The sequence below is a fragment of the Colius striatus genome, chromosome 2, assembly GCF_028858725.1.
Source record: "Colius striatus isolate bColStr4 chromosome 2, bColStr4.1.hap1, whole genome shotgun sequence".
NCBI lineage: Eukaryota > Metazoa > Chordata > Aves > Coliiformes > Coliidae > Colius > Colius striatus.
In genome coordinates this window covers 19,378,682-19,404,541 of record NC_084760.1, presented here as the reverse complement: position 1 = coordinate 19,404,541, position 25,860 = coordinate 19,378,682, and the positions used below count along the sequence as shown (strand labels likewise).

Sequence of the window (25,860 nt, the reverse complement as noted above, 5' to 3'; positions counted from 1 at the left end):
ACTACATAGAGGTTTTTGTTGTCAGACCTAGCCTTTAAATTTTAAACTACATAATCCTTAGAGGATATAAAAATTCATAGTCCTTACATAATTATAAAAATTTATTCCAAAGAGACTCTGATATAAGAACAAGTATTATACAACTATACTTTCAAGAAGTCTGTTCTTCGTTTCTTCAGCTGTAACTTTATTTCTACCACACAAAAATATAACAAAATCCTACATCAATGTTAAGGAAACAAGATCTCTGAGTTTACTGTGTCCTGATTTTGCCTCATGGCACGTCTCTTTTCCCATGTCTATAAAAAAAAAAAAAAAAAAAAAAAAAAAAAGTACTGTCTGCCTTCTCTTCAACATCAGAACTCCATCTTCCCTCTCTTGCTCACCCTCTTCACCCTCTAATTAATACCATCAGAGCAGTACTTGATCTCCCCCCGGCAAAACTATAGTCATGGTAATAGATTTTCACCAGAAAATATGTCATAAGTGCTCTATTTATATTTGCAGAGAAGATCAAGCTCATTTTTTAAACCTATCAGTAGACTCCAGTAGACATTAGAGTTTTGAAGAAAATTCAGGGAAAGAGTTTAAACAAGGCTATAAATACATTGTACAATCTCATAAATAATATTATTCCGTAAATTTACAATTCCATACAAGTCAATGAATGTAGTATTGGATCTATTAAGTACAAATTAATCTGACCATGATCATATAAAAAAGAAAAATTTAGCACACAGATACTTTTAGAAAGCAAAATATATAACAAGAGCCAAGCTATCCAAAAAGTCCTGTTTGGGTCTCCTACTTTGTCTTTCCTGCATCCTATTCAAACAAATCTTTGTTCTCCTGCCGCTTTCTATGATTATTGCAACTCAAGATTATTTCCAACTCAATACACTGCTACATGCCCCTGCTTCCTTGTCCTCTTTCCATTCCTCACCCACCTGTTCTCTATCTTTCAATCACCGCATTTTCTTTCACAGCAAAGCCAGCTCTTGCTTCTTCACTTTGTTCCATGATCCATCTTATTCTCTTCTCCATCTAGATTAATGCTTAGACACAATTTCTCTCTCTGCATTTCCCACTTTCGTTCTACTGCTCCCTCATGAGATCTGTAAAGGCTATATGGACATGCAGCAGAAAAGATCACATAACTGCTGCAAACTTCAGAGATCTTTTTATAAAGTACATTTTCATAAGTAGTAGTTTCCATGTTAATGCTTTCTGGATCCAGCAAGTCAAAAGCTGTTGCTGAATGCTTTCTTGGGGTTATGAAGTACTCTTCATGTTGCTAAGATACTGTTTACTTTCCCATATAGTTCTAGTTTACCCATAAATATTTTTTCCATTAATAAAGACAAATAAAAGACACGTCCATGGAAAAAAAGCTATTAATAATTGGATAATTCAAGAAACATTAAACATTCAAGAAACAAATACAGAGCAAAGCTCTTCTGCATGCCAACACAGAGGTTCTTAAGCTCTTGATCTATAGTTAAAAAAATGTTCTTCAAATGTAAGTCTATATAGGAGTTATTCAATTCTTATGGGAGTCCCGTGTTTTCAAAGCCTAAAGCAGCACTTCTATGTTGACTCATTTTACTCAAAATGTTAAAAGTTAAGCCAAATTCAGGTTATTTTGTACCTTTTGATAGGCAACAAACTGTAGTAATACCTAAAGAAACATGAGGTAGTGATGGACAAGATGATTGGGGTTTACTGCACTTTTCCCCAGCATACACAAAGCCAATATCTCAAACTGCTGATATCTTTTCCCCAACTCAAAAGATTTAGTAATTATATTCTGCTACTCTGTGCATCTAGAACTATTGGCACTCAGCATTTCTTTATTCTTATCTACTTACAGGTTGAAAGTAATTCCTCTGCAGATATTTGGGCTTCAATTGCTCATTCATTCATCTCATTAGAATCCCTCAATTTTAGACCATTTACAACCTAAATGTACTTAAATCTATGCCCTCTAGCATAGAGGGCATAGATTTAACTTATTTGATTTTAAGGATATTTCTTATCCATTCCATAAAATATGTGAAACTGTTGTAACCCAGAATATGCAAGGAATAAGTAAACAAACACTGAAAATTTCAAAGTGCAAAGCAGTTTAAAAGTTGACAAAGTAGAGCTTTGGCACTATAGCCTTATGACAGACAGAAATGCATTATAAAATAAGCACAAAGGACAAAGTCAATAGCTTGTCAGTACTTAACATAAACAAAAATCCTGCAAAAGCCTGAACACGATTCTCTTTTCTTAGGTGTGGATGTTTGTATTGGCTATATTCCTATCTATGAATGTAGGCATACACTACAGATCTCTGTCTAGATATTGTAACCTAAGGAACTGCATATTATTTTGGGTGATGTTAAAAGCAAAACACATGCAGAGAAAGCCTCGTCTCCCACTTAACACTAAAATGAAGAAATTCATAAATCTGCCACCATTTGAGAAATATGCTTGTTTTCATTTTTGGCAGCAATTTTGGTAGAAATTCCCAAACCTTGAGGAACAGATTTATATTTGACTGAACGAGCCTTTTTCATCTACAGTTCTCTAACTAGCCTGAGGGAGTTCAAAAGGCTCATAATGATTTATGTAACAAGGTTTACTCACCTCAACTGTCAAGTACTATTTCAGGACAAATTATTAAACCAGTAAAGCCACTGTAACTTTCCAGCCTGACACTGATAATTATATCTCACAGAATCACAGAATCTTAAGGATTGGAAGGGACTTCAAAAGATCATCTAGTCCAACCCCCCTGATGCTTTTTCTTTTTTTAAAAAAAGTTTAATTGGCATATTTAATTTATGAATTTAAGTGACAAAAGTGACAAAAACTGCATTAAAAATAGCCAGGTGGTACAATTGCTTCCTTAGCCCTGTCTTATTTAACTCCATATGTTCCTCTTCCCCTAGACAAATATATTCTAGAAAAATATAGATAATGTAAGATTTGGGTTTTTTTACATTAACCGTATTTCAACAACTGTCAAGATTTGGTACAATTATTTGGTATTCTTGCTGTCATGAGGAAGCTGAAAAAAGGTCCCAGGTTTCATGACACACTTTCAGTTTCTTTTCTGTTGTATTGTTCTGGAATACTTATTCCAAATGGTTGTAAAATTCTATACTTCTATCCTGGAGATGTCTACTCCAGGGTCTGTGAGAAAGCAGAAATCAACATGTAAGGCAATGAGGCCATATGCCTTTCCCTGTGAAAATCCTTATCTAAGAAGTTGTACCTAGGAATTGAATTCTACTGATTTTACAGCTTCTTTGCACTACATATGAAAAAAAGTGCTGGAGGATAACATAACTAGCTGTTCAGAACAGTGTTGCAAGGATTTTAAAGGAATTGACTAAGTATTAAAAATAAAGATTAACAATTTGAAAGTAATCTTCAATGCAGAATCAAAGTCATTTAAAAAAAGGGCTCAACTGTGTTGGCATTTCAAGGTAAAATAAATCAACTATTAAATTGTACTAAGACAGATGAACCAAAAATGATTTGAACTTGTTTATTTGTTTAACACTAATTTATGACAACCAATCAAGAATTCTTTCAGAATGAGGATGTAACTCCACATCTTACCACAGAAAATGTAACAGACTTATTCTTTGATTTCAGAAGTCCTCATTCTCCAGTAGTATTTCAAATGAATGACTGTAGAAAGGCAAGAAGAGATCAAACATACAAATGTCTCTGCTAGTCTCTCAGATAGGGCTTTGATGGCTTGCACACTAATAACTTCAATATTCTTCTCTAATCATTCCTGATTACATTTCTTTAAAAAGAGATGGGAAGACCAAAGTGGCATTCAAGAGATTAACATCTATGCTGTATCTTTGAATTCCTCATTTATTTTCTTAATAATTTCTAACACTTGATCTATTGAGGTTTTTTTAATGGTTACTCAGCACTGAGGTGACACTCTCCTACAAATATCAGGCATGAACCCCAAATTCTGCTCCTTAGCCTGTCACTGTATACTGTGTCAGTTTTTCTTATCTTCATTCCATACCTGAGCACCATTTCAAACGTGCTGAATTTCATTATGCCATTTCATAATACAGTTCCATAGTGTCATAAGGCTCTTCTACAATTTGTCAGCTGAATAATTCGATTTCTTTGGTGAACTGTTTTTTCATTACATTGATTATTTTGTTTTCATGAAAGAAATTAACAGCTTTTAGAATGATCCAGCTCTACTGATCATCATCTGCAACACATATTTACTGTTTTACTGTTTCCTACTCTTTAGCTGTCACTTTTCTTAAAAGTCTTTTATATGGGACTTAGCAGTAGACTTTTGAAAATTTAGAAAGCCTCCAATCTAACCTAACGTAGTAATGAAGAAATTCTTCACTTTGACAATGCACTGAGGCATTGGAACAGGTTGCTGTAGAGAGAAGCTGTAGATGCCTCATCTCTGGAAGTGTTCAAGAGCAGGTTGCATGGGGCTTTGAGCCATCTAGTGGAAAGTGACCCTGCAGGTGAATTAGAAGTAGATGTCTTTAGGGTCCCTTCCAACACAAGCCACTCTATGATTCTGTGATCCATGTTTTGGTTTAATCCCAGCCTTATCCACATGACAGCTAACTCTTCTAATCCTTTTAATAGGTTTTAGGGTACAATTGCTCTGTAAAATACACAAACACGTTGACTAGTCTTAACTAGGTCATATTTAGCTATATATTCACTGATTATATTCTTAAATATTATTCTATTACTTTACATGATACAGTGGAATATCAATCAGTTTCCAGGAGCTCTCCTAAAATAATCTGTGTCATTGGAGTTGATCTCTTGCCTAAAACTGACTTGACACAGGTAATGTCTAATGTTCATTTTCTGTTTATTCAACTATTATTAATGAAGATTATTTTCCATAAAGGTCTTTTTATGACTCACGCTCAAAGAAGGTATCCATCCATGCTTCCCGAGATTTTTATAAGTGAAGACAGAATAAAGACCATAAAAATGTAAAGACTGACTTCAGTTTCTCTGTAATGGCCCCGGCTTTTCCATTACTCCGTTTTCCCCTTTATCCATCAACCTTGTGGATTTACTTACTGATATGCTGACCTTCAAATACAGGATAAAAACATGTCATTAGATTAGACACATTTTGCTACTTGTTCTTCAAAGCTTTTCTACCTGCCTTATGTTTTTATGTTTAGCCTGCCAGAGTTTCAGAATTTATCATCTTCAGCCATACCAGTTTCTTCTGGAGGTATTTGGAATACAGGTAAAACTCTCACAGTATGTTGTGATTGAAGGATCAAGTGGTTTTGTTCCTGACCCATTTTAGTATATATAGTATACTGTTAATGTGAATAACTGAATCATAATGTAGTTATTGCTGTAGACATTAAAAAAAAAAAAATTACTTTTTAACTGAGATATTTTAACATTCTTATTTATGTGAGCTACTGAGGTTCATCACCTGGGCTATCGACCACATAGGAGTGTAAATTCTGAGGTTTTGCTAAGTCCTTGTCATGATACAGTATTTTATACACTACTATTGAAGCTACTGTCTTTAAGTGATGGTAAGATAAATAACAGACTTCAATAGTTCTTTACGTGATCTTGTGACTGTCTATTCAATATAGAAAATAAAATGTGGTGAATCTACAGTGAAAACATCTTACATAACTGTGGAATTTTGGATAAGTCAGTACTACAAAACTTGGCTCTATTTTTTATTCTTCAATGGGAAGAGATGTTTCTCCAGTAATCTTAGATAAAAATAATAAGAATTAATAGTTCACCAATTTAGAGGTGGTCAGGAATACAACTAAGCAGCACAATGTCACTGGTAAGTACTCTACTTCATATATTTGAGGTTAAGAAAAAAGAGGAAAAAAAAGTACAAATGAGTACTAGAAGAAAACATAACTTGGATACTTAACATAGAAGAACTATGACACAGGTACAATAATAGATATATTCACTTCAAAGATTAATTCAGGAAATAAAAATCCTTCACTTCTCTCACACATTTTTTAATATAGGCTAATAAAAAAAAGGAATGTTGTAAATGCAGATCACTAATAATGAAGTTCTCAGTTTCACTTCTTAAATTTCAAAACTCAAGACTCTAAATTTTTAATTTCCAAATAACAAAACACATTTAGTAAAAAACATAAAATCATAGAATAGATGTCTTACGATCTAAAAGAAGCCAGAAATCAAGTAAACGTGATTTTTTTTTACCAGATGCCATATGGACACAGCTAAAAGTTGCAGTAAGTATGGCTAAAGTAGTACTGGTTTGTCCTTTTCCAAATATTGTGAGGTCTCATGCACCTCATGTTGAAGGTTCATCACAACTCCTATTGTTCTATTAATCTTTTATAATGTATCTAAGCATATAAAATATTACTAACTAGGTCAATGGTTAGGCTTATATATTCATTTAAACAAGGGATTACAAATATTCTAAAATGCTCTAAATTTCTTTAACACAATACAAACAAAACCACAAAAGAAAATTTTGAGAATCACAAAATCTGAAGGTCTGGAAGGGACCTCGAAAGATCATCATGTCCAACTCCCCTGCCATAGCAGGAACACCTAGAGTAGGTCACGTAGGAACTCATCCAGGTGGTTTTTTACCGTCTCTAGAGAAGAAGACTCAATAGCAGCCTGTTCCAGTGCTCCATCACTCTCACAGTGAATAAATTCTTCCTTGTATTTCTTTGGAACCTCTTCTGTTTCACCTTGTACCTTGTCTTATCATTGGACATCACTGAGAAGAGTCTGACTCCATCGTCCTGACACCCACAGATTATGTATTTGTAAACATAAGTCATCCCTCAGTCTTCTCCAAAGTAAAGAGAAGTCTGTATGAGATGAACTGGCTAAACTAATTCACCTAGCCATAGCGATTTCTGTGTTGTACTCATTAGCTTATAAGAACAACTTTTAGAATCTACAACTTTTAGTGTTTATTTGTATCTGTAAGATCAAAATGCATAAGAGAGTACCTTTAGAGACCAAGAGGGCATACATCTCTCCAAAGTAACTAAAGTCAAAAGAGTGTCAAACTGAAAAACTAACAAGGCTTCTATTTAACCAAAATCAATTCTTGGCAGTTTGTGATGTGTAATTTTATCTAAACCATCTGCTAATTCCTCTTTCCCCACAGCTCTCTCTTAGATATCTATGTTCATTATACAATTAGAATAATAGAATCATAGAATAGTGGGGGTTGGAAGGGACCTTCAGAGATCATCAAGTCCAACTCCCCTGCCAAAAAAGATCCACCTATATCAGGTCGCAGAGGAACATGTCCAGCTGTGTTTGAAGGCCTCCAGAGAAGGAGACTCCACACCCTCTCTGGGCAGCCTGTGCCAGGGCTCCCTCACCCTCATAGTAAAATAGTTTTTTCTTATATTTAAATGGAACTTCAACTCCATCCCATTACCCCTTGTCCTGTCACTGGACACAACAGAAAAAAGATGCCCTAACATTCTGACATCCACCATTTAGATATTTGTAAATATTAATGAGATTCCCCCTCAGTCTTCTCTTCTGTAGACTAAACAGCCCCAGTTCTCACAACCTTTCCTCATAAGGAAGATACTTCAGTCCCCTGATCATCTTGAAGTTCCTGTGCTGGACTCTCTCTACAAGTTCCCTGTCCCTCTTGAGCTGAGGAGCCCAGAATTGGACACAGGACTCCAGATGGGGCCACACCAGGGCAGAGTAGAGGGGGAGGACAATCTCCCTCGACTTGCTGGCCATGTTCTTCTTGATGCATCCCAGAATGCCATTAGCCTTCTCGGCCACATAGACATATTGCTTACTAGACAGTTTGAAAATTTCAGGGTAGCCTATAAGAAAACTAATGTATTAATGGAAAAATCTATTTCCCTACACCCTTAGCCATTCTCTTCTGTCAAATCCACGGTATGTTTTCTGATAAAAGTCCATGGGATAAGTGTTATCAAGGATTCCACATCTAAGCTCTTTCCATCATGAGAGTGTTAATGTCTCCCCTTTCCACAGCTGGGGTTAGTAAAGACCCTGTCTCTCTGGCCAGGATTTCCATTAAAGACATGCTAGTGAGAATTCTCCCTCTTCCGAATAGGACACTAATCCTCAGATCTCTATGGGGAGGTGATGAAGTCTAGCCTGCACTTCACCTTCACTACAAAGCTCAGTAGAAATGGAAGCAGCTTTCATCCTCTAGGCTTTGCAGAAAGTTTGTTCTTGCTGACATAGAGAGAGAACTTTGAAAGGATCAGAGATGAAAAGTCTTGTAGGAAAAGAACAATTCTTTATTGGAGAAGGGGAAAAGAATGCCTTTCCTGTCTCAAGTTGAAACAGAAATTACTGTTTTCAAGTTGTCTCTGCATGTGTGTAGAACTTAAGATTTGCAATATGTCCAGAAATAAAAGTTCATATTTCCAATATGTCCAGAAATAAAAGTTCATATTTCCTTCCCTACCACCAGTAATTCTGTCGTGTTTCAAATTCAATTTCCCTCATAGTGATTTTATATTAAAGTACAAAAACAAGTAAATTCCTCTCACCAATGAAAGAACTATTCGTTTTTCTATATTCAAAGTCATTCATTAGAAGTCATTAAGTAACATTCCATCCTTTCCAGAAATAGATATGATATATGCACTGTACTGGACACAAAGATATATTTCATAATCCTATCTTGAAGTACAATGCCCTGGTCTTATGTAAGTATCAAGTGACTGCAAGCATAAAAAATTAAGGTTACCAAGGAAACTATCTTTAAAGAGATTAGAGAAAAGCAACTGTGCACAAAAAAAACCCCAAACCAAACCAAAAAAGGAAATAGGGAAATTTGTTATACAGACCCATGTCTTGCAATTTTCAAGATGTGATCTTTAAAACCAGAATCACAGGAGATAATTAAGATAATCACTGTTTTAAATTTTCCTTTAAGATATGATCCTATCCATTTATTTCATGGAAATTTGTATTCGTAGTATAAAGTAAATGATCATAAAGAAAATTCACTGTGCACTGTTGTACTGTGCGTGCTTAGCACTTTCTTTTGCTTAATTGTGATCATTAAGAAGAATGAATAAAATTGTGACATAAATATTAGTATTCTTTTAGTAGCCTTCGACAATTAAGGGGAAATGCTATATACTAGGATGTTTGCCAATATTTGGTGTAATCTCTAATTAAGGATTAAAACATCAGCATTTCAAAATTCAAACTAAAAACTAAGAAATCAGGAGAAACTGAGACTACTTGGTCGAAAAATATTGACAGATGCTCAAGCATTTAAAGATACACTGCTACTCATGCTACACACAATAAATTGGAAGAAAGTTGTTTTTTTTTACATAAGGAAAAATATAGAATCATAGAATCATAGAATGGTAGGGGTTGGAAGGGACCTTTAGAGATCATCTAGTCCAACCCCCCTGCAGAAGCAGGTTCATCTAGATCAGGTTGCATAGGAACATGTCCAGGCAAGTCTTGAAGACCTCCAAGGAAGGAGACTCCACAACCCCCCGGGCAGCCTGTGCCACTGCTCCGTCATTGTCATGGTGAAATAGTTTTTTCTTATGTTTGAGTGGAACTTTTTGTGTTCCAGCTTCATCCCATTACCCCTTGTCCTGTTACTACCTACTGTAGAAAAAAGGGATGTCCCAACCTCCTGACATCCACCCTTTAGATATTTATAAATGTTAATAAGATCTCCCCTCAATCTCCTCTTCTCCAGACTAAACAGCCCCAGTTCCCGCAGCCTTTCCTCATATGAAAGATGTTCCATATCCTTGATCATCTTGGTGGCCTTGTGCTGGACTCTCTCCAGCACGTCCCTGTCCCTCTTGAGCTGTCCCTGAGGAGCCCAGAACTGGACACAGGACTCCAGATGAGGCCTCACCAGGGCAGAGTAGAGGAGAAGAACCTCCCTTGACCTGCTGGCCATACTCTTCTTGATGCATCCCAGGATGCCATTGGCCTTCTTGGCCACGAGGGCACATTGCTGGCTCATATTTAGTTTATTATCAATCAGGACTCCCAGGTCTTTCTCTGCAGAGCTGCTCCTCAGCAGTTTGACCCCCAGCCTATACTGGTGCATGGGGTTGTTCCTTCCCAGATGCAGGACTCTGCACTTGTCCTTGTTGAACCTCACGAGGTTCCTCTCTGCCCAACTCTCAAGTCGATCGAGATCCCGCTGAATGGCAGCACAGCCTGCTGGGGAATCAGCCAGTCCTCCCAGTTTGGTGTCATCAGTGAACTTGTTGAGGGTACACTCTGTCCCCTCATCCAGGTTGTTGATGAAGATGTTGAACAAGACTGGCCCCAGAACTGATCCCTGTGGAACTCCACTGGCCACAGGCCTCCAACTCGATTCTGTGCCATTGATCACCACCCTCTGGGCTCTGTCATTCAGCCAACTCTCCATCCACCTCACTGTCCACTCATTCAAGCCACACTGCCTGAGCTTTTTTGTGACGATGTTGTGGGAGACAGTGTCAAAAGCCTTGCTGAAGTCAAGGTAGATGACATTCGCTGCTCTCCCCTCATCTAGCCAGCTGGTTATACACTCATAGAAGGCTATCAGGTTAGTCAAACAGGATTTCCCTTTGGTGAAGCCATGTTGACTCCCCCTGATAACCATCTTATCCTTCATATGTTCAGTGATAACATATGAAAATATGAAAATATTCTGTTTCTTTCATTCCTACTTCTATCATGAAAGATAGCACATTTTTTTAACTTTTGTTTCTAAAGTGAATATTTATCAAGATGTTTTATGCCATCCAAACTTTTCTGACTCATTTATTGAGATACTAAATAAATTCTACTAAACATAGTTAATCTTAAATGCTTAGTTTTAGAGTTACTAGTACAAAACTCACTTGTGATACACACAATGACTGAATTGACATATGATTAAATGCTTTTGATATTTTATAATGCAGAGTTTCTTCAGACTCTGGAATATATGACAGTATGCAACAATGCAAATCACAAGTAACTAAGGATTAACAGCCTTTCACTTGCCCAGCATGGAAGAAAAAAAAAGAGTCTCTACAATAAATTATGCCAAGAGAGGTTAAACCAGTTTTTTCTCCCCACAACAGTGGGTGAAAATTGTGTTCAAAAGCTGAATGTTAAAACTGTTCAGGAGAAGTTATTTCCAGCCAATAAGACAAGTAAAATGTTTTTCCTCTGGTATATTCTTGAACTATTCAAACATGCAGAAAAGGCATAGCTCAGCTTTCTTGTTTGTTCTCTTGAAGTAACAGAGGCTCATTGTACACTAATTAGTTATACACACAGCAGTAGTGCTAGGAAAGAGATGTATAAAGGTATTTAAGATACCTCTAACTTCTGAAGCAGAGCCCAAACAACAAATACTTAAGAGAATTTACTCCAGCTGGGTAGTGTCCTAACTAATAGTGAAAAATGTGCTTCATCTTTCTTTTGAAGAAGAAGGAAAATATAATAGCTATGTATGATAAATTACTGGCCAGACCAAGTCAAGCCACAGGGCAGCTTACTGTTAATCAGGCTTAATTATCTCAAGGGCATTGAGTAATCCGTTCAGTCTTTACGATAAAATGACCTATGTGACATCAAAAGAAAAAATGAGATTGTCTTATGACATCATTTTGTGTTTTCCATAACTACACACAAAGATTTACTGGCTACTTGGAACACAACAACCTTTCTGGTCAAAGGTCCGAGGTGCATAATCCACTTGTGCTTATAACTCTACAAGCCTGTTAGAGGTACCGAAAACATAAAATAGTGAGCCTACATAACACAGAGTAGGAGGACTACAGTTTTACTCATAAGAAGGTATTACCTCTTGTTTCCTTCGGTATAATTATGGAGATTTTTAAGTTTAATACACTTATCAAAACTGAAGGGAACCTGGGACGAGTACAGGAACTCTAGTTTTCTTCAAGACCAATAACCTGTTGTACCATTTCAGTGTTGTTCTTAAATATGTCCCGTTACCTCACTGCGCACTGACTTTTACTTATCCTGTCCTGACTTTACAATACATATTTCTGTGTCACATGCAACCTCCTGCTGCATGCCTGAGGCTGTCTAGCATAAAAGGACCTGGGAGTCTTAATCGACAACTGTCTGAATACAATCCAGCAGTGTACCCAGGTGGCCAAGAAGGCCAATGGCATCCTGGCTTGTATCAGAAATGGCATAGCCAGTAAGACCAAGGAAGTGATTGTCCTTCTGTACTCAGCAGTGGTGAGGCCACTCCTTGAATATTGTGTTCAATTCTGGGCCACTCACTACAAGGAAATTGAAGTTCTGGAGCGTGTCCAGAGACAGGCAATGAAGCTGGTGAAGAGTCTAGAGAATAAGTCTTAGGAGGAGGGAATTGGGGATGTTTAACCTAGAGAAGAGGAGGCTGAGAGGAGACATGATCACTCTCTACAACTTCCCAAAGTGGAGCTGTAGTGAGGTAGGGGTTAATCTCTTCTCTCCAGTAATGAATGATAGGACATGAGGAAACTGATACAAGTTGCACTGGCAGAGGTTCAGATTGGACAGGAAGAACTTTTTCACTGAGAAGGTTGTTAAGCACTGGAAGCTCAAAAGCTTTGTTAAAGTCCAGGTAGACTACATCCACAGACTTTCCCTCATCCACTAAGCCGATCACCTTGTTGTAGAATGTGATCAGGTTAGTTAAGTTGACTGGACCTAAACCCCTGTTTCTCCTATATGTTCCTTATGATGGCACTCAAGATGATCTCCTCCATAAACTTCTCCAGCAATGACATCAGGCTAACAGGCTTGTAGTTCTCAGGATCTCTCTTCTAGCCCTTCTTGTGTATGGGTGTTACATTTGTCAACCTCCAGTTCACTGGGACCTCCTGTTTAGCCAGCACTGCTGGTAGATGACAGAGAATGGCTTGGTGAGCACTTCCGCCAGCTCCCTCAGCACCCTTGGGTGGATCCTACCTGCTCCCATGGAGTTGTGTCTAAGCTATGTAGCAGGTTTACTAACCTTCCTGTGTACTCATTTAATTCTGAATGTAAAGTAAAAAATTATGTACTTTTTAAAAAAAGAAAGGTTAATTTTCATTTGATTACCCTTTTTCTTGTTTTGACACTCAGGTACATAGAATTTCCACTGTTTTTCCTTTATTTCTTGCTTGCCTAGAAGTCTGAACATGAAGCAATCTGAGTAAAAAATGTACTCCAAAATTACAGGTTATCAAAATGCTTCTGTTTGATGGCCAGCAGGTTGCATCTAAATAAAAACAGAAGCAGGCCAGGATTGCATAACACTTCTACATGTTCTTTTGCAGATCATAGAGGAGAATGACTGTTTGTGAAAGAGGTCTGGAAAGTGACCAAGGTCAAGCTTCTAGCAATTACAGATAGAGTGTAAATACCTGATCGAAGTTGAATGCATTCACTTTGCACAAAATTCTGTGCTAACCTACATAGCTCACATCTTAAGTATGTTGAAAGCATTTCCTTCCTTGATACAGCAGATATTACAAGACGTGTTTAAAATCAGTATATGATTAGAGCTATTGAGAACAAGGAAACTAAGATGGGTTGAATAATAATAATGGTATGTCTGGCAGAACTGATCAAAGACAAAGTTTACAGGAATCATGAGAGTGATGGTAGACCTTGTGAATGTAACAGATACAAATTAGTATCACAGAATCAGAAGGCAAAATGTCCTCAGCATGCACTGTTTCATATAATTGAATCAAACTTGATTAAGGAGAAAGATGGAAAAGCATTACATTATTATGGAAAAGAGTGTAAAAAACAATGAAAGTTCTGCATTTTCCTTTCTGCTAGGAGTTTTTAATTCATAACAACTGAACATGAGCAAGTGAGAAATCAAAATTTGAAGCTTGACTGTGCAAGATTTTAGAAAGAGTAATACTACATATGAGGAGCTTTGCAGAATGTGCCAATTTAACTGCTATTGTATTTTCATATCCCACTTCACCTGTCAGCAGTCTTAAAGGAAATAATGATATATATTGAACATAAATATTTAAGCAGTGTGAATAGGGGGTGCAATAGAGGCATGAAAATCCACCCCACAGTATTGGTTTAATGTGTTAATCTCCATAAATAACAGATGATAAATCAGTTAACTGCTGTATAGTATCGCTGTTTCTCTGACATGTGTTTTTCATATTAATGTCTGGCTCTACTGGTTTTGGTCTCCTAGATGTGTTTGTGAACTCCGCCATCCACACACTTAACAGGAACAGACAAATTGGTCCAGTACTTGTTCCAATGCTGGACTGTCCTAAGAGTACAAAAAAAAAAAAAAGGTAAAAATTAAGAATTTCTTGCATTTCAATTTATGCCAATTGTTGCTTTTCCTGTCAACATGCACCACAGGGAAGTCTCTGGCACCATAGAATCATAGAATCATAGAATGGTGGGGGTTGGAAGGGACCTTTAGAGATCATCTAGTCCAACCCCCCTGCAGAAGCAGGTTCATCTAGATCAGGTTGCATAGGAACATGTCCAGGTGGGTCTTGAAGACCTCCAAGGAAGGAGACTCCACAACCCCCCGGGCAGCCTGTGCCACTGCTCCATCACTCTCGGTGAAATAGTTTTTTCTTATATTTAAGTGGAACTTTTTGTGTTCCAGCTTCATCCCATTACCCCTTGTCCTGTTACTACCTACTATAGAAAAGACGGATGTCCCAACCTCCTGACACCCACTCTTTAGATATTTATAAATGTTAATAAGATCATTCATCAATCTCCTCTTCTCTAGACTAAACAGCCCCAGTTCCCACAGTCTTTCCCCGTATGAAAGATGTTCTATACCCTTAATCATCTTGGTGACTCTGTGCTGGACTCTCTCCAGCAGTTCCCTGTCCCTCTTGAGCTCAGGAGCCCAGAACTGGACACAGGACCATAGATATAAGGTTCCTCTGATAAGTAAGATCGCTTCCTGAGCCTTGTCTTCCTAAGGCTAATAAATCCCAACTCCCTCAGAATCTTCTCATACATGAGATGATACAAGCCCTTTATCATCTTCATGACCTCTACTTGGACTCATTTGAGTAAGTCCATCTCTCTTCTGTGACTGGGACAGAAACTGGCACCAGACTCCAGGTATAGTCTCACCAGTGCTTTACAAAGGGGAAGAATCAGCTCCCTTGACCTGGTCTCAAAACTTTCCATAACAGCTCCCTTGATCTGGTCTCAAACCTTTCCGTAATGTAGGTCAGGATGCTGATCACTGAACATAGCCCTTTGAGTCTGTCAGTTCAGACACTTTTCAGTTCAACTGTGTCTACTCATCTAGTCCATTCTTTTTCAGAGAGGACATTATGGCAGAAAGTGTTCAAAGCCTCACTAAAGTCAACATAGGTAACATCAACTACTGTCCTCTCATTCACTGAGCCAGTCATTTCTTCATTGAAGGTTATGGGGTTGATAAAACACTATTTCCTCTTCATAGCTCCATGTCAATTATCCCTTATCAACCTTTTGTCCTTCTTGTACCTAGAATTGGTTTCCAGGTGTCATTACTCCATCAGTTTCTCAGAAATAGAAGTGAGGCTGACTGACTTGTAATTCCCCGGATCTTCTTTCTTGCCCCTCCTGAAGACAGGATTGACATGTTTTCTTCCAGTCACCAGAAACCTCTGCTGGCAACTATGACCTTTCAAAAATTTTCAGGAGTTACCTCACAATGACTTTATCCAATTCATTCAGCATTTGTGGAGATTTGATTATGTCAGGTCCAACAGACCTGATATATGTCCATTTTTATTAAATGTTCCCTCAATTCACCCTCTTCTTTGCTCCAGAAATTATTCTTGGTCTCAGTGATTCCCAAAAGCCAGTTATATCTCTAAAGACTGAGTCAAAGAAGGCACCAAGTACCTTGGCTTTTTCTATGTATTTTTTTCATTGATTCCCTATCTCATTCAGCAGAGGACCTGCATTTTCCCTAGTCTTATTTTTGCTGCTGAAAGCCTATATGACAGCCATTACTACAGAAGTGAACCGTAAATGTGCAGACCAAATTTTCCCAAATAACCCTACATTTTAAAAAATGGACTTATTTTTCAAACTGGTAGTACAATACGCTTGAGATTCATAATCTGAACCAGAGGCAGCAAGTGAGAAAATCATTAAATGTCTTCATAAATCTTTGGATATTTATGGAATCTATCTCTAAGGAAAATTTATTTGAATATCTTCATGTTAAATAGCTTTCAAAACTTAGATGGAAGCTCTTCTGCTATTATAATTTTTATCAGAACAATATTCATATCAACATGAGTGTGGTTATGTTGTTTATAGGTATATTAGTGTGCATAAGGTACTTTGCAGAGTGCTAACAGGCCTTTCTATGTGATGAAGAACTTGTATCATTCCCTCTGGTCTCATAAAAGCTTTTCTATAAACATGTATTTTTCTCAGAATAAATGTATTTATGAAACATTATTTCCCACAAGCAATGGTACAGTAGTTAAAATGCATACCTGGAGACTGAACCAAAGAATATACATTTCTGCCACATAGTTCCCATATCTCATAGCCCTTTTTTAGAGGCCCCTGTTACTTTAAACTCTCTTAGAACTTGCTGTAATGTATGAACTCATTGTCAGATGAGAATAACAGCACTAAAACATATGAAAAGTGTGTGGCATTCATCTTCCTCAGGGTGTAAGTTATCTATGGTGGATAATCAGTCTTTTTTCCCCCAAGTTTTAGTAATATAGGTTATTACTAAATACACTGTGTAGTAAGCACAGAAGCATACAGCAGGTTTAACAGCTTGACACATTTCTTCTACTGTGAATACCCCAGTGTATTAAAAACCTTATTCATACAAAACCATTTCTCATATGGGTTTATAATAGTCCTATTTCTTCCATTAAACAAGGCATGGATTTCTTCTACATCAATACAATGTCAAGTGTTACTTCTGGGGATGCACTGTTCTCCTCATGTATTATTTCCTTTTCAAAAAAGATATCTAGCCATGGTAAATAAGATTTGGATAGATATGGCCTTTTAGGTCTCTTTTGCCTTACCTCATAGCTTATGTGTATTTATGTATTTTGAACATTTGGATACTGGAGTCATGGCAACAATACCTGTTTCCTTTAACTCCCAAGTGATGTCCATTCAATTTAAGTCCTTTTCTGCTTTCTAAGTCAGAAAGGGTGAGGAGACAAAATCTTTCTGATGCTTTTACAGGAAAGATGAAAGTATGTTACAATTATTTCTTGGTATATTTAAGTCTCTTCCTTTCAAAGAGGAAGCAAATGGTGGCCAAATAAACTGTGGTATGCAATATTATGATCTCGGTATTTACAGCTCTCTTGATATTGCATAAGTCAACAAGAAGAATTAATGTGGAAGCCAAAGACTCCACTAGGTGCTGAGCAACACACAGGTATTGAAAGAAACACTTGAAAAGTGTATGACAGAATCCATGCAAATATACTCACATTAAAGGTATCAAAAGAATAAGGGGGGAAAAAAAATTTAAAGTCTAACATATTTTTCTTTGGAAGTTCAGAGGGAGCTTTTTTAAAACAGTAGTCATCCACCAGATGTAGAGCTTGAGATTTATTTATATATTGATTTATATCTTTATCAGTTGGAATCCACAGTGGTGTGCTCAGACAACTTGACCTCATGAATGCAGGCAGAGTATCAGGAGACAATTCTGGCAAAAAGAGTTAGATCTTATGTATGTGTACTGTATGCATGCATACTAAGAATGAAATCTACATGGTCAAGTATTCATAGGAAAACAACTGTTATTCCATTAAAGAAAAAGAATTTTACTTGTCTTTTGGCATATTTATACATATTTTTCATAGTCTAGAATCCTTTGCAATTTTTTTCTGTGTGATTTAAAGCAATGAAATAAACCTACTTTTTCCTATACAAACCTTCAAACAAAGAACAACCCACAATATAACTCTCTCCTTGACTTTATGAGTATTCATTTTGTAGAAAGTATATCTATAAAAACACAATAAAAAAAACTTAGCCCAAATGAACCAATATCCTCTAATATTTTAGAATTTATAGGTTTTTGTGTTGTTCTTTTAATTTCCCAACTTTATTTCTGCGATATTCTTGCAATTTTTTTTTTGCAAAATTCTTGAAAAATGTAGCCATCATCTATCTCATTTTAGATTAAGAAATAGTATGTTAATTATATATTACAAAAAAACTATTATCTCAAGAGATAAGTACTTTTTTCTGTGTTTACATTTAAAATATTAATAATCATACTTGTATACTGTAAGCATAGAGATAACTCCTGATTTTATATGTGTGATGAAATGTACATCCAAAATCCTGAAAACTTAACTGTAGTGAAGTGAAACTCTTCAGTCACTGATTGCCTGTGAGCATTATAGCAGCCTCCAACCTGCTTCTATATTGATCTAGTAACCTATGCGGCGGAACATGAAGAATAACCATCTGTGTCAGGTACAGCAGCAGGTGCCATATCCATTGAACAGGCTGCTGCTGAAACAATAAATCTGTTCCAAGCACCTTGCAACCTTGACAGACACTTTTATCTCTGTACAAAGACACCTTACACCTCAAAAAGTTGTTTGAAGAGAAATTAGAAACTCAACAAATAACATTGTGTGACAAAGGCCAGAAACTGCATTCACTGCAGATATACTATGAAATCTAGGAAAGACTGTGTTTAGAGATTAATAAGAAGTTCCTTATCTTGCATAGCAGTATTGTCTGTTCATGTCATATATTTCAGTACAATATTGCTAATGTTTTTGTAAGGCAGAACTTAAAATAGGATGACAAGTATATAAAGAGAAATGTTTTGTCACTAACACTACAAATTTATGTCTGCAACAGATGAGATTTGGGCAGATAAAACCAAATAAGATAACTCATCATTAGAAGATTCAAATAATAACAGACTTTCAGAGTACCCACCAGTAAGGGTACAGCTGAAGTTTTTTAGGGAGAAAATACACATCAAGAACTTTTGACCAAATTGTTTTTGAAACCTACATTTATTAATAGGTGTGTTTTGAACACAGAACTACTTCTTACTATGTGAGTTAAAACGGTTCTTGACATATAGTACTCAGCTGAATGTTTAAGAAAATATGGTGATTTAAGGAATGACAGATCTTCATAATTGAATCATATAGTTTTGTCTCTGGCAGTTTTTGAATTTCCTCTGTTGAATTTCAACTGCTCAAGAGTAGTTAAACTTTTTGTCAAGTTTACATTTGTTTTTTTAAAAGGTGTGATGAAAGTTATAAAGAGATGGTCTTTGAAGGAAAAATAGACAGACAATGTGAATCAAAACATGGAAAACAAACAAATATCAGATTTTTCTGAAGGAAAAAGCAGAACAGACAGTTCTCTCAATCAGAGATGTATTTCCTGTAATGAGATGCAAAGATGACAGTTCTATGAACTCCAATGATGATGTTATTTTCCTAGATGAAAAATAAATATCCAGAAGATACAGTAGAAGCTCTCATTACTGTGTACCAGCTGGTTAATATCACTGACTTAATTAAAAATGTCTCATAAAATGAGGATTGTTTACTATGAACAACTTGGTCTGAGAATTCATCAGTTTTATTCCAGTCATAGAACATGTTGCACATATTTGGCTTAATTCACTCAAAGAGTCAGTAGACTGTGAATTGATATTTTTGAGTCTCTTTTTGACAGATGAAGCAGTAATAGTCAAATATTCACTAGGAAGAGGTGTTTACATTTGAGTTTCATGACTAGTAAAATGTAAGATATCTGTTTTAAGATATGTATCTTAGTAGTGGAACAAGAAATTATTGAAGGACTTCATAATATTCACTGCTCTTCTGATGCTGAAAAGACAGTTCTTTAGGACCTATAGTTCTATAGGCATCCTATAAAGAACTGAATCTGCGTTTGTAGAATCAGTTGTAAACTGTAATTTATGGCAGAGTAATGACTCAGTATTTAATTTCATTTCGGCCTCTGGTATGTTGCTAATTACTGAACTTGTGGCACATAAAGCAAGCGTCTGGTGCTGCTTTAATGATCAAACTTATGGGAAAACAGAAAGTAACATTAAGGAAATGGTGGTAAATGAGATTATATCATAATTGTGCTAGGAAAGAGGTACTGACTTCAAATCTATGGAAGTATCAGTAGTCATGTGTGGTACAGATATGATACTAGACTTTATTGTTACAGAGACCTGAACTACAGAACTAAGAAAGTGTGGAGAGAGAACATCTGTTGAGGTTGCTATCCTAAATATTTTTGAAGACTCTCCAGTGGTAATTAGTCCTCCTTGTCCATTGCTCAATTTAGCCAAATTAGAGGTTGGAAGTATGAAGCAATTGAAAATATCTGACTTTCCCTACATTTTAGATATTTAAGGATAAAAATGTAGAAAAAACAATATCAAACCCACATAAGAGAAAAGAAAAAAAATAATAAATTTGGTCCTTAAGTGAATCTACAGGAAATTACATGTCCACCAAAACCTTTGGTCTTGCCAAAGTATTACATAGCAGAAAATACAGCTCTGCAAAATATATTCTTAAAAAAAGCGTAAAAGCAGTTTCAGTGACCTCAGGAGTTGAGTAAATGCAAACCTTCCCATTATTCTTTTTCTGTGAGAGGGCCAACATCAGAACAAGTGGCACTGCTTAGAACAAAAGTATTAAATTTTCTGAATCAATCTCCTACTATGAATCAACATAAAATAAATGAATTATGGATGTTACCCATTGAGAACAGCAGCAAACTAGTTGACATAGTAATTTAGAAGATACACAGATGTAACTGCATTTACTAACTGCATATGACTCAGTGTCATTACTTACATCAAGAAGGAATATTATCTATTAAGAATTTTATAAAAGCTTAGACATATCCCCAAAAGAATAGTCTTTAGAGAAGTCAAACTTCCGGTAAAATTCATTTACCCAAATAAAAAAAAACAGGACTTCTTACTTATACAAGCAATTAGCCAAAAGTAACATATAAGCAAAAAAAATCTGAAATTAACTGTGAAGAGGATGACTTATAGATATGATACCTGTACAACAATAGCTTTAGCAAAATGAACTCACCAGAATGAATGTACAATCTTCAAAATAATGTTGTACATCTGTTAGGGTTGACTTTTCTTCAAATATTTTTTAAAAAAACAGGACAGGCAATATTGTGAGTTCTCAAAATAATCACCATAGATAGTTAACACAGTAGAGATATCAAGATACTCATTCCATAGATTTTTATTAAAAAATATCTAAATGCACATAAAATTAACAGCTCAGAAAACATGAGAACTAGGAAAGGAAAATCAAACTCCCCATGGAGTAAGGCAAGTTGTCTTTCTGGTGCTGACTAGCCAAGGAAGAAGAGAAGATTGGTAAACAAAATATGAGGCATATGAAATTCCACAATAACAAAGCAAACTGAGAACTAAACGAAAGGACAGTTTTCCCTACTGGATGTGTAAGACGGGAAAAATTCTTTTGAGAGAAAATAGTCATTTTCCAGTTACATGTAAATACAGTTATGCAAAGATGATGAATTAAATCAAAGGATTAGAAGGAAGTAGAAAACAGTATTCTTAAGAAGAAAGTTAATGTCTTTTGAATATTCTTACCATTTAAAAAGCATTAACAAGGAAGAGAGGGTGATTTAAACATTACTTAAGCTGTTTTTTCTGCTTACCTTGGGACACCTCTCCTGAATGCAAATCAGAAGCAGCATGTTTAGACCAAAGTTCCACAGATATAGCCAGGGCTGATTGAAGGTCATTGTCTAAAATCTCAGCAGGAAACACTTCAGCCACTTCAGTGACAGTTTTCTTGCTTTGAGGGATAGTAGGTAAACAGGTGATATTGTTTATTCCATCAACACAAAGAAACCCAGCAGAGCAGGACTGTATAAGGCAATCATTGTAATTAAGCTCACAGCTTCGTCCCTGAAAAAAAAAAAAAAGCCATTTTTAAGGCAATTTGCATTTCATGGTAGCATTAGCTGAAAGTTTTGCTTTCCTTTGATTCTAAAATGTTGTTTGGTTATACTAAGTTGTCTGCACTTTTAAAAGCAAATCTAATCATGTGTATAATATTGCTTAACTATTTTAATAGTAGAGTTGGATATTATAGATTTTAACTAAATTATTGCAAATTATTAATAAAAATAATTCCCTATAGATACATAATTGCAAAGTGTCAAAAATAGTATTGTCACCAATAACAAAATGTGATTAAAATAATTATCTTTAGATAGCATGTAGTTACACAGAAAACTTTGTACAGTCATTCAGCTGTCTAAAAACCTTTGGTTTGTTCTGATTGTGAAGGTAATGTTCTTTCAGTTTACACAATGAAGCTCAGTATTTATTGCCTGTTGCCAAATCTTCATAGAACACCTTGTTAACATAGGAAGATGAAAAATAGCTCTTAGAAAAGAAAAAATATAATGTCCATCTCAAATTGGACCTGGCGCTCACTTTTTACGTTTTATCAAGACTAACAATTCATGGCAAGCCTGAAAAATCCTTCCTTATAATAATTTTAAAATGTTCATATTCAATGGTCTGTAAAAAAGCCAAGAAATAATATATTTTTTTGCACAGCAATAATTATGTTAATTAAATGTATTCTTGAAGTGTGAAATATATGAAATATATGTTGAAGCCGAGACTGAGTTCATTTTCTTTTCACTTTTGTTGCAATTAACTAATGGGTTACTTGAAATGATGCAGCTAAATTAGCTAACCTAGAAGGATCCTTCATATCTAGGTAACTATTTAAAATATGCAATATTGTCCTTAAAAGACATGCATCTCTGACAATTTATCCTCATAATATAATTTTCAATTGAAGCTTCTCCTGCAACTGGGATGTATGTAAGAAAATCCAAGTAAATACTTTGGCATTTAGTGAGCATTCTCATTGCATACTTTCCCTCAGACAAGATGCTTAAATAGTCTTTATCGTATCTAACTGGCTAGCTATTTACACAGAATCTGAAGTAATTCACGTTTTCTGAGATCTCTATCAACATTATCGAATTCATTTATGATATTACGAAATAACAGAAGATACAAGAGAGATAGAGGCAGAATGTAGACATTAGTTTTCTTACCAGTGGTTTAAATCATTCAGTGTTTAAAAAGGAAGAGGTTAAATTGAGGAGTTTTGAATGATTTAGATACAAGCATGCTTGTTTCAATCAAGCTTTTAATTTGTTTTGGAAATCAGATGAGCTACCTAGTAATCTCATGACATCCTAAAAATTCACTCACTGTATCGGTATTCCAAAGTATGAAGGAACAGCAGACCAATTTATTTGTCAGCTTTCCATACAATGATAAAACACACATTTTGTTCTTGCTCTCTTCTATTTCCATGTGTAGCACAAATGATCAGTTGGAATGAGAATTCTGTCTAATAATCCCAAAAAACCTTGTTTCATTCTGACCTTCCCTGTGACGAATTAGTACATTTTTATTACTATTGCTTGTAATGGTGAAGTGCATTTGATTGTGATTTTATGACTCATAGAAACAAAACAGATGTGAAAAACCTCCACTGTGCATGAAGGGTACATTAAATAGTCACAGATAAATCTGATAGCCTTGAAAGTGTCTGTAAATGCTTTGACAATTTCCATGCAGGCAGATGGTATAGATTTGTATTTAAAAGTAGGTATATGTCTGTAGATGTTTCTATTCAAAAAAGTAAACATTTATTCAATTTACTGCTGATTATCTCTGTCTTCTCAAAATTTATGAGAAAATTCATGATCCATACTTCAGATAGTTTTACATACATAGATGACAAAAGATTTACTTAACACACACCGTAACTGTTCCTTCAATACTTGTATCTCTGGACTTGCACTGTTTCCACCCTGTACTTAGGAAGCAGAAAATATCGGGGGCCTACAAAACACACATCTTGAGATGTTTAGACCCTAACTAAACTTCCGTACTAAAGATAGTTATGTTAAATATTTTCTGGTTTTTTTCACAATTTTTCTTTCTTTTTGTGGACTTCCCAAAGCATAGTGGAATCTCAGGGACTGAAAACAGAACAATTAAATTCTAGCTACATTAAAGATTTGTTACTTTTTCTTCCACAAGTGCTTGTTCTGCAACATAATGAACTGTTAAAGCCCAAGTTATGTACTAATAGGAAAGTTAATCACATAGGTCAGATATCTGTCCAGTTCCATCTTCAGTGAGCTATTAATGAATACTTGGAGAACACAAGAAAAAAAAAAAAAACAAGCAGAGTTTGAATCTGATAATCCACTAAATATAATATTTCAACTTTTGACAAGGACTAATTAAAAGATTTACTAGGGTAACATTAAGAAGAGGAGTGTGAATAATGATTAATCTATCCTTTTAACTCATTTTTTGACTTATTTGTACTTTTGATCTCTGCACTATCATGCAACATTGAATCAAACCAATGAATTTTTCACTGGGTGAAAAAATACTTCCTTTATACACATTTTAAGCTGCTTCTCTGGTGGTTTTAATTTGAATTCAGATTTTCTTTTGTGAGAGAAAAATATGAAAAAAATTGTGTCATTGATTTTCTCTGTTACAATTTTTTGTGCAGGATAATTATGAATACTTAATGATCAAAAAGAGATTATTTTAACATGAGAGTCTGACTGTTTTTCATATAAAAAGCTTGTGTTCCTCAACTAAGGTACTCTTTATCATCACCTGACCCTGTTTTGATTGCCAGACTGCTTTTGAAGACGAAAAGAGAGAAGTTGCTATGGTCTGTGGTGAAGTGTCAATGCTACTTATTCTAGTCTGTAAAAAGCACCCTAGAAAACATTATGTTGACTCTCATGGAATAATCTCTTCCTTGTTAGGATAGTCTATTAGTAAATTTAGTCTGATTACTAAGATCTTTTTTTAAATCTACCAAGTCCTTATAGAAAAATACAAATTTTACAAAATTGTGGGAAAATAGTCAGTGCAACTGGGTGAAAATCCCGGTGACTGGAAGTGAGCATATGGCAGGAGGGGCAAGAAGGAAGATCGAGGGAACTTCAGGCCAGTCAGCCTCACCTCAGTTCCTGGGAAGCTGATGAAGCAATAATACCTTGAAACCAATTTTAAGTACAGGTAGGACAAGAGGGTAATTAGAAATATTTGGCATTGAGCTATGAAGGCGAAATAGTCCTTTATCAACACAATAGCCATATATGAAGAGATGACTGGCTTGGTGGATGATGGAAGAGCTGTGGATGTTGTCTATCTCAGCTTTAGTGAGACTTTGAATGTTTTCTGCCATAATATCCTTGCAGAGAAACTGATAAAATGTGTACTAGATGAATGGACATGGACTGAAAACTGTCTTAACTGCCAGGCTCAAAGAGTTATGTTCAGGCATCAGCAGCTAATACTAAGTCAAATATGACTTAAACTCTTCAATAATGGATGATAAGACAGTGTTGACCCTCAACAAGATTTCACTTGATCCAAAATTGGAAGGAGTTGTTGATATGCTTGTCTGTCTGAATGTTTAAAGATGTGTATGTGTGCGAAGAAGGACTCAGAAACGTCCTGTAATAAGAGCATTAACACAAAAGTCTTCTTGTATTTTAGACGTATTAATGTCAAGGCCCCGATCAGCCTCATAATTTTTCTGATATTTATTTCTGCAACTTCTTCCTTCACACTTACAGGTTTAGGTCCCTGTGCTGAAGGTCAAGTCTCACAAGGTGCAGTTGTGCAACCATGGATCAGCCCAAGGTGAGAAGAACTAAGTTGCAAGAAAGATGTGAGGTGTCTCACCTGGGGTTTAATATCTGATCTTAGAAACTAAACTCAGGCCC

General features: G+C 35.8%; 1 protein-coding gene across 1 annotated transcript in view; it reads right to left on the bottom strand.

Moving 5' to 3' along the window:
• Positions 1 to 25,860, bottom strand: part of EYS (eyes shut homolog) — a 900,402-nt gene that overhangs the window by 328,295 nt on the left and 546,247 nt on the right. The window contains exon 32 of the mRNA XM_061989098.1: positions 21,715 to 21,967. Coding sequence (XP_061845082.1) covers positions 21,715 to 21,967 — 253 coding nt within the window. The remainder of the gene's footprint in view (positions 1 to 21,714; positions 21,968 to 25,860) is intronic.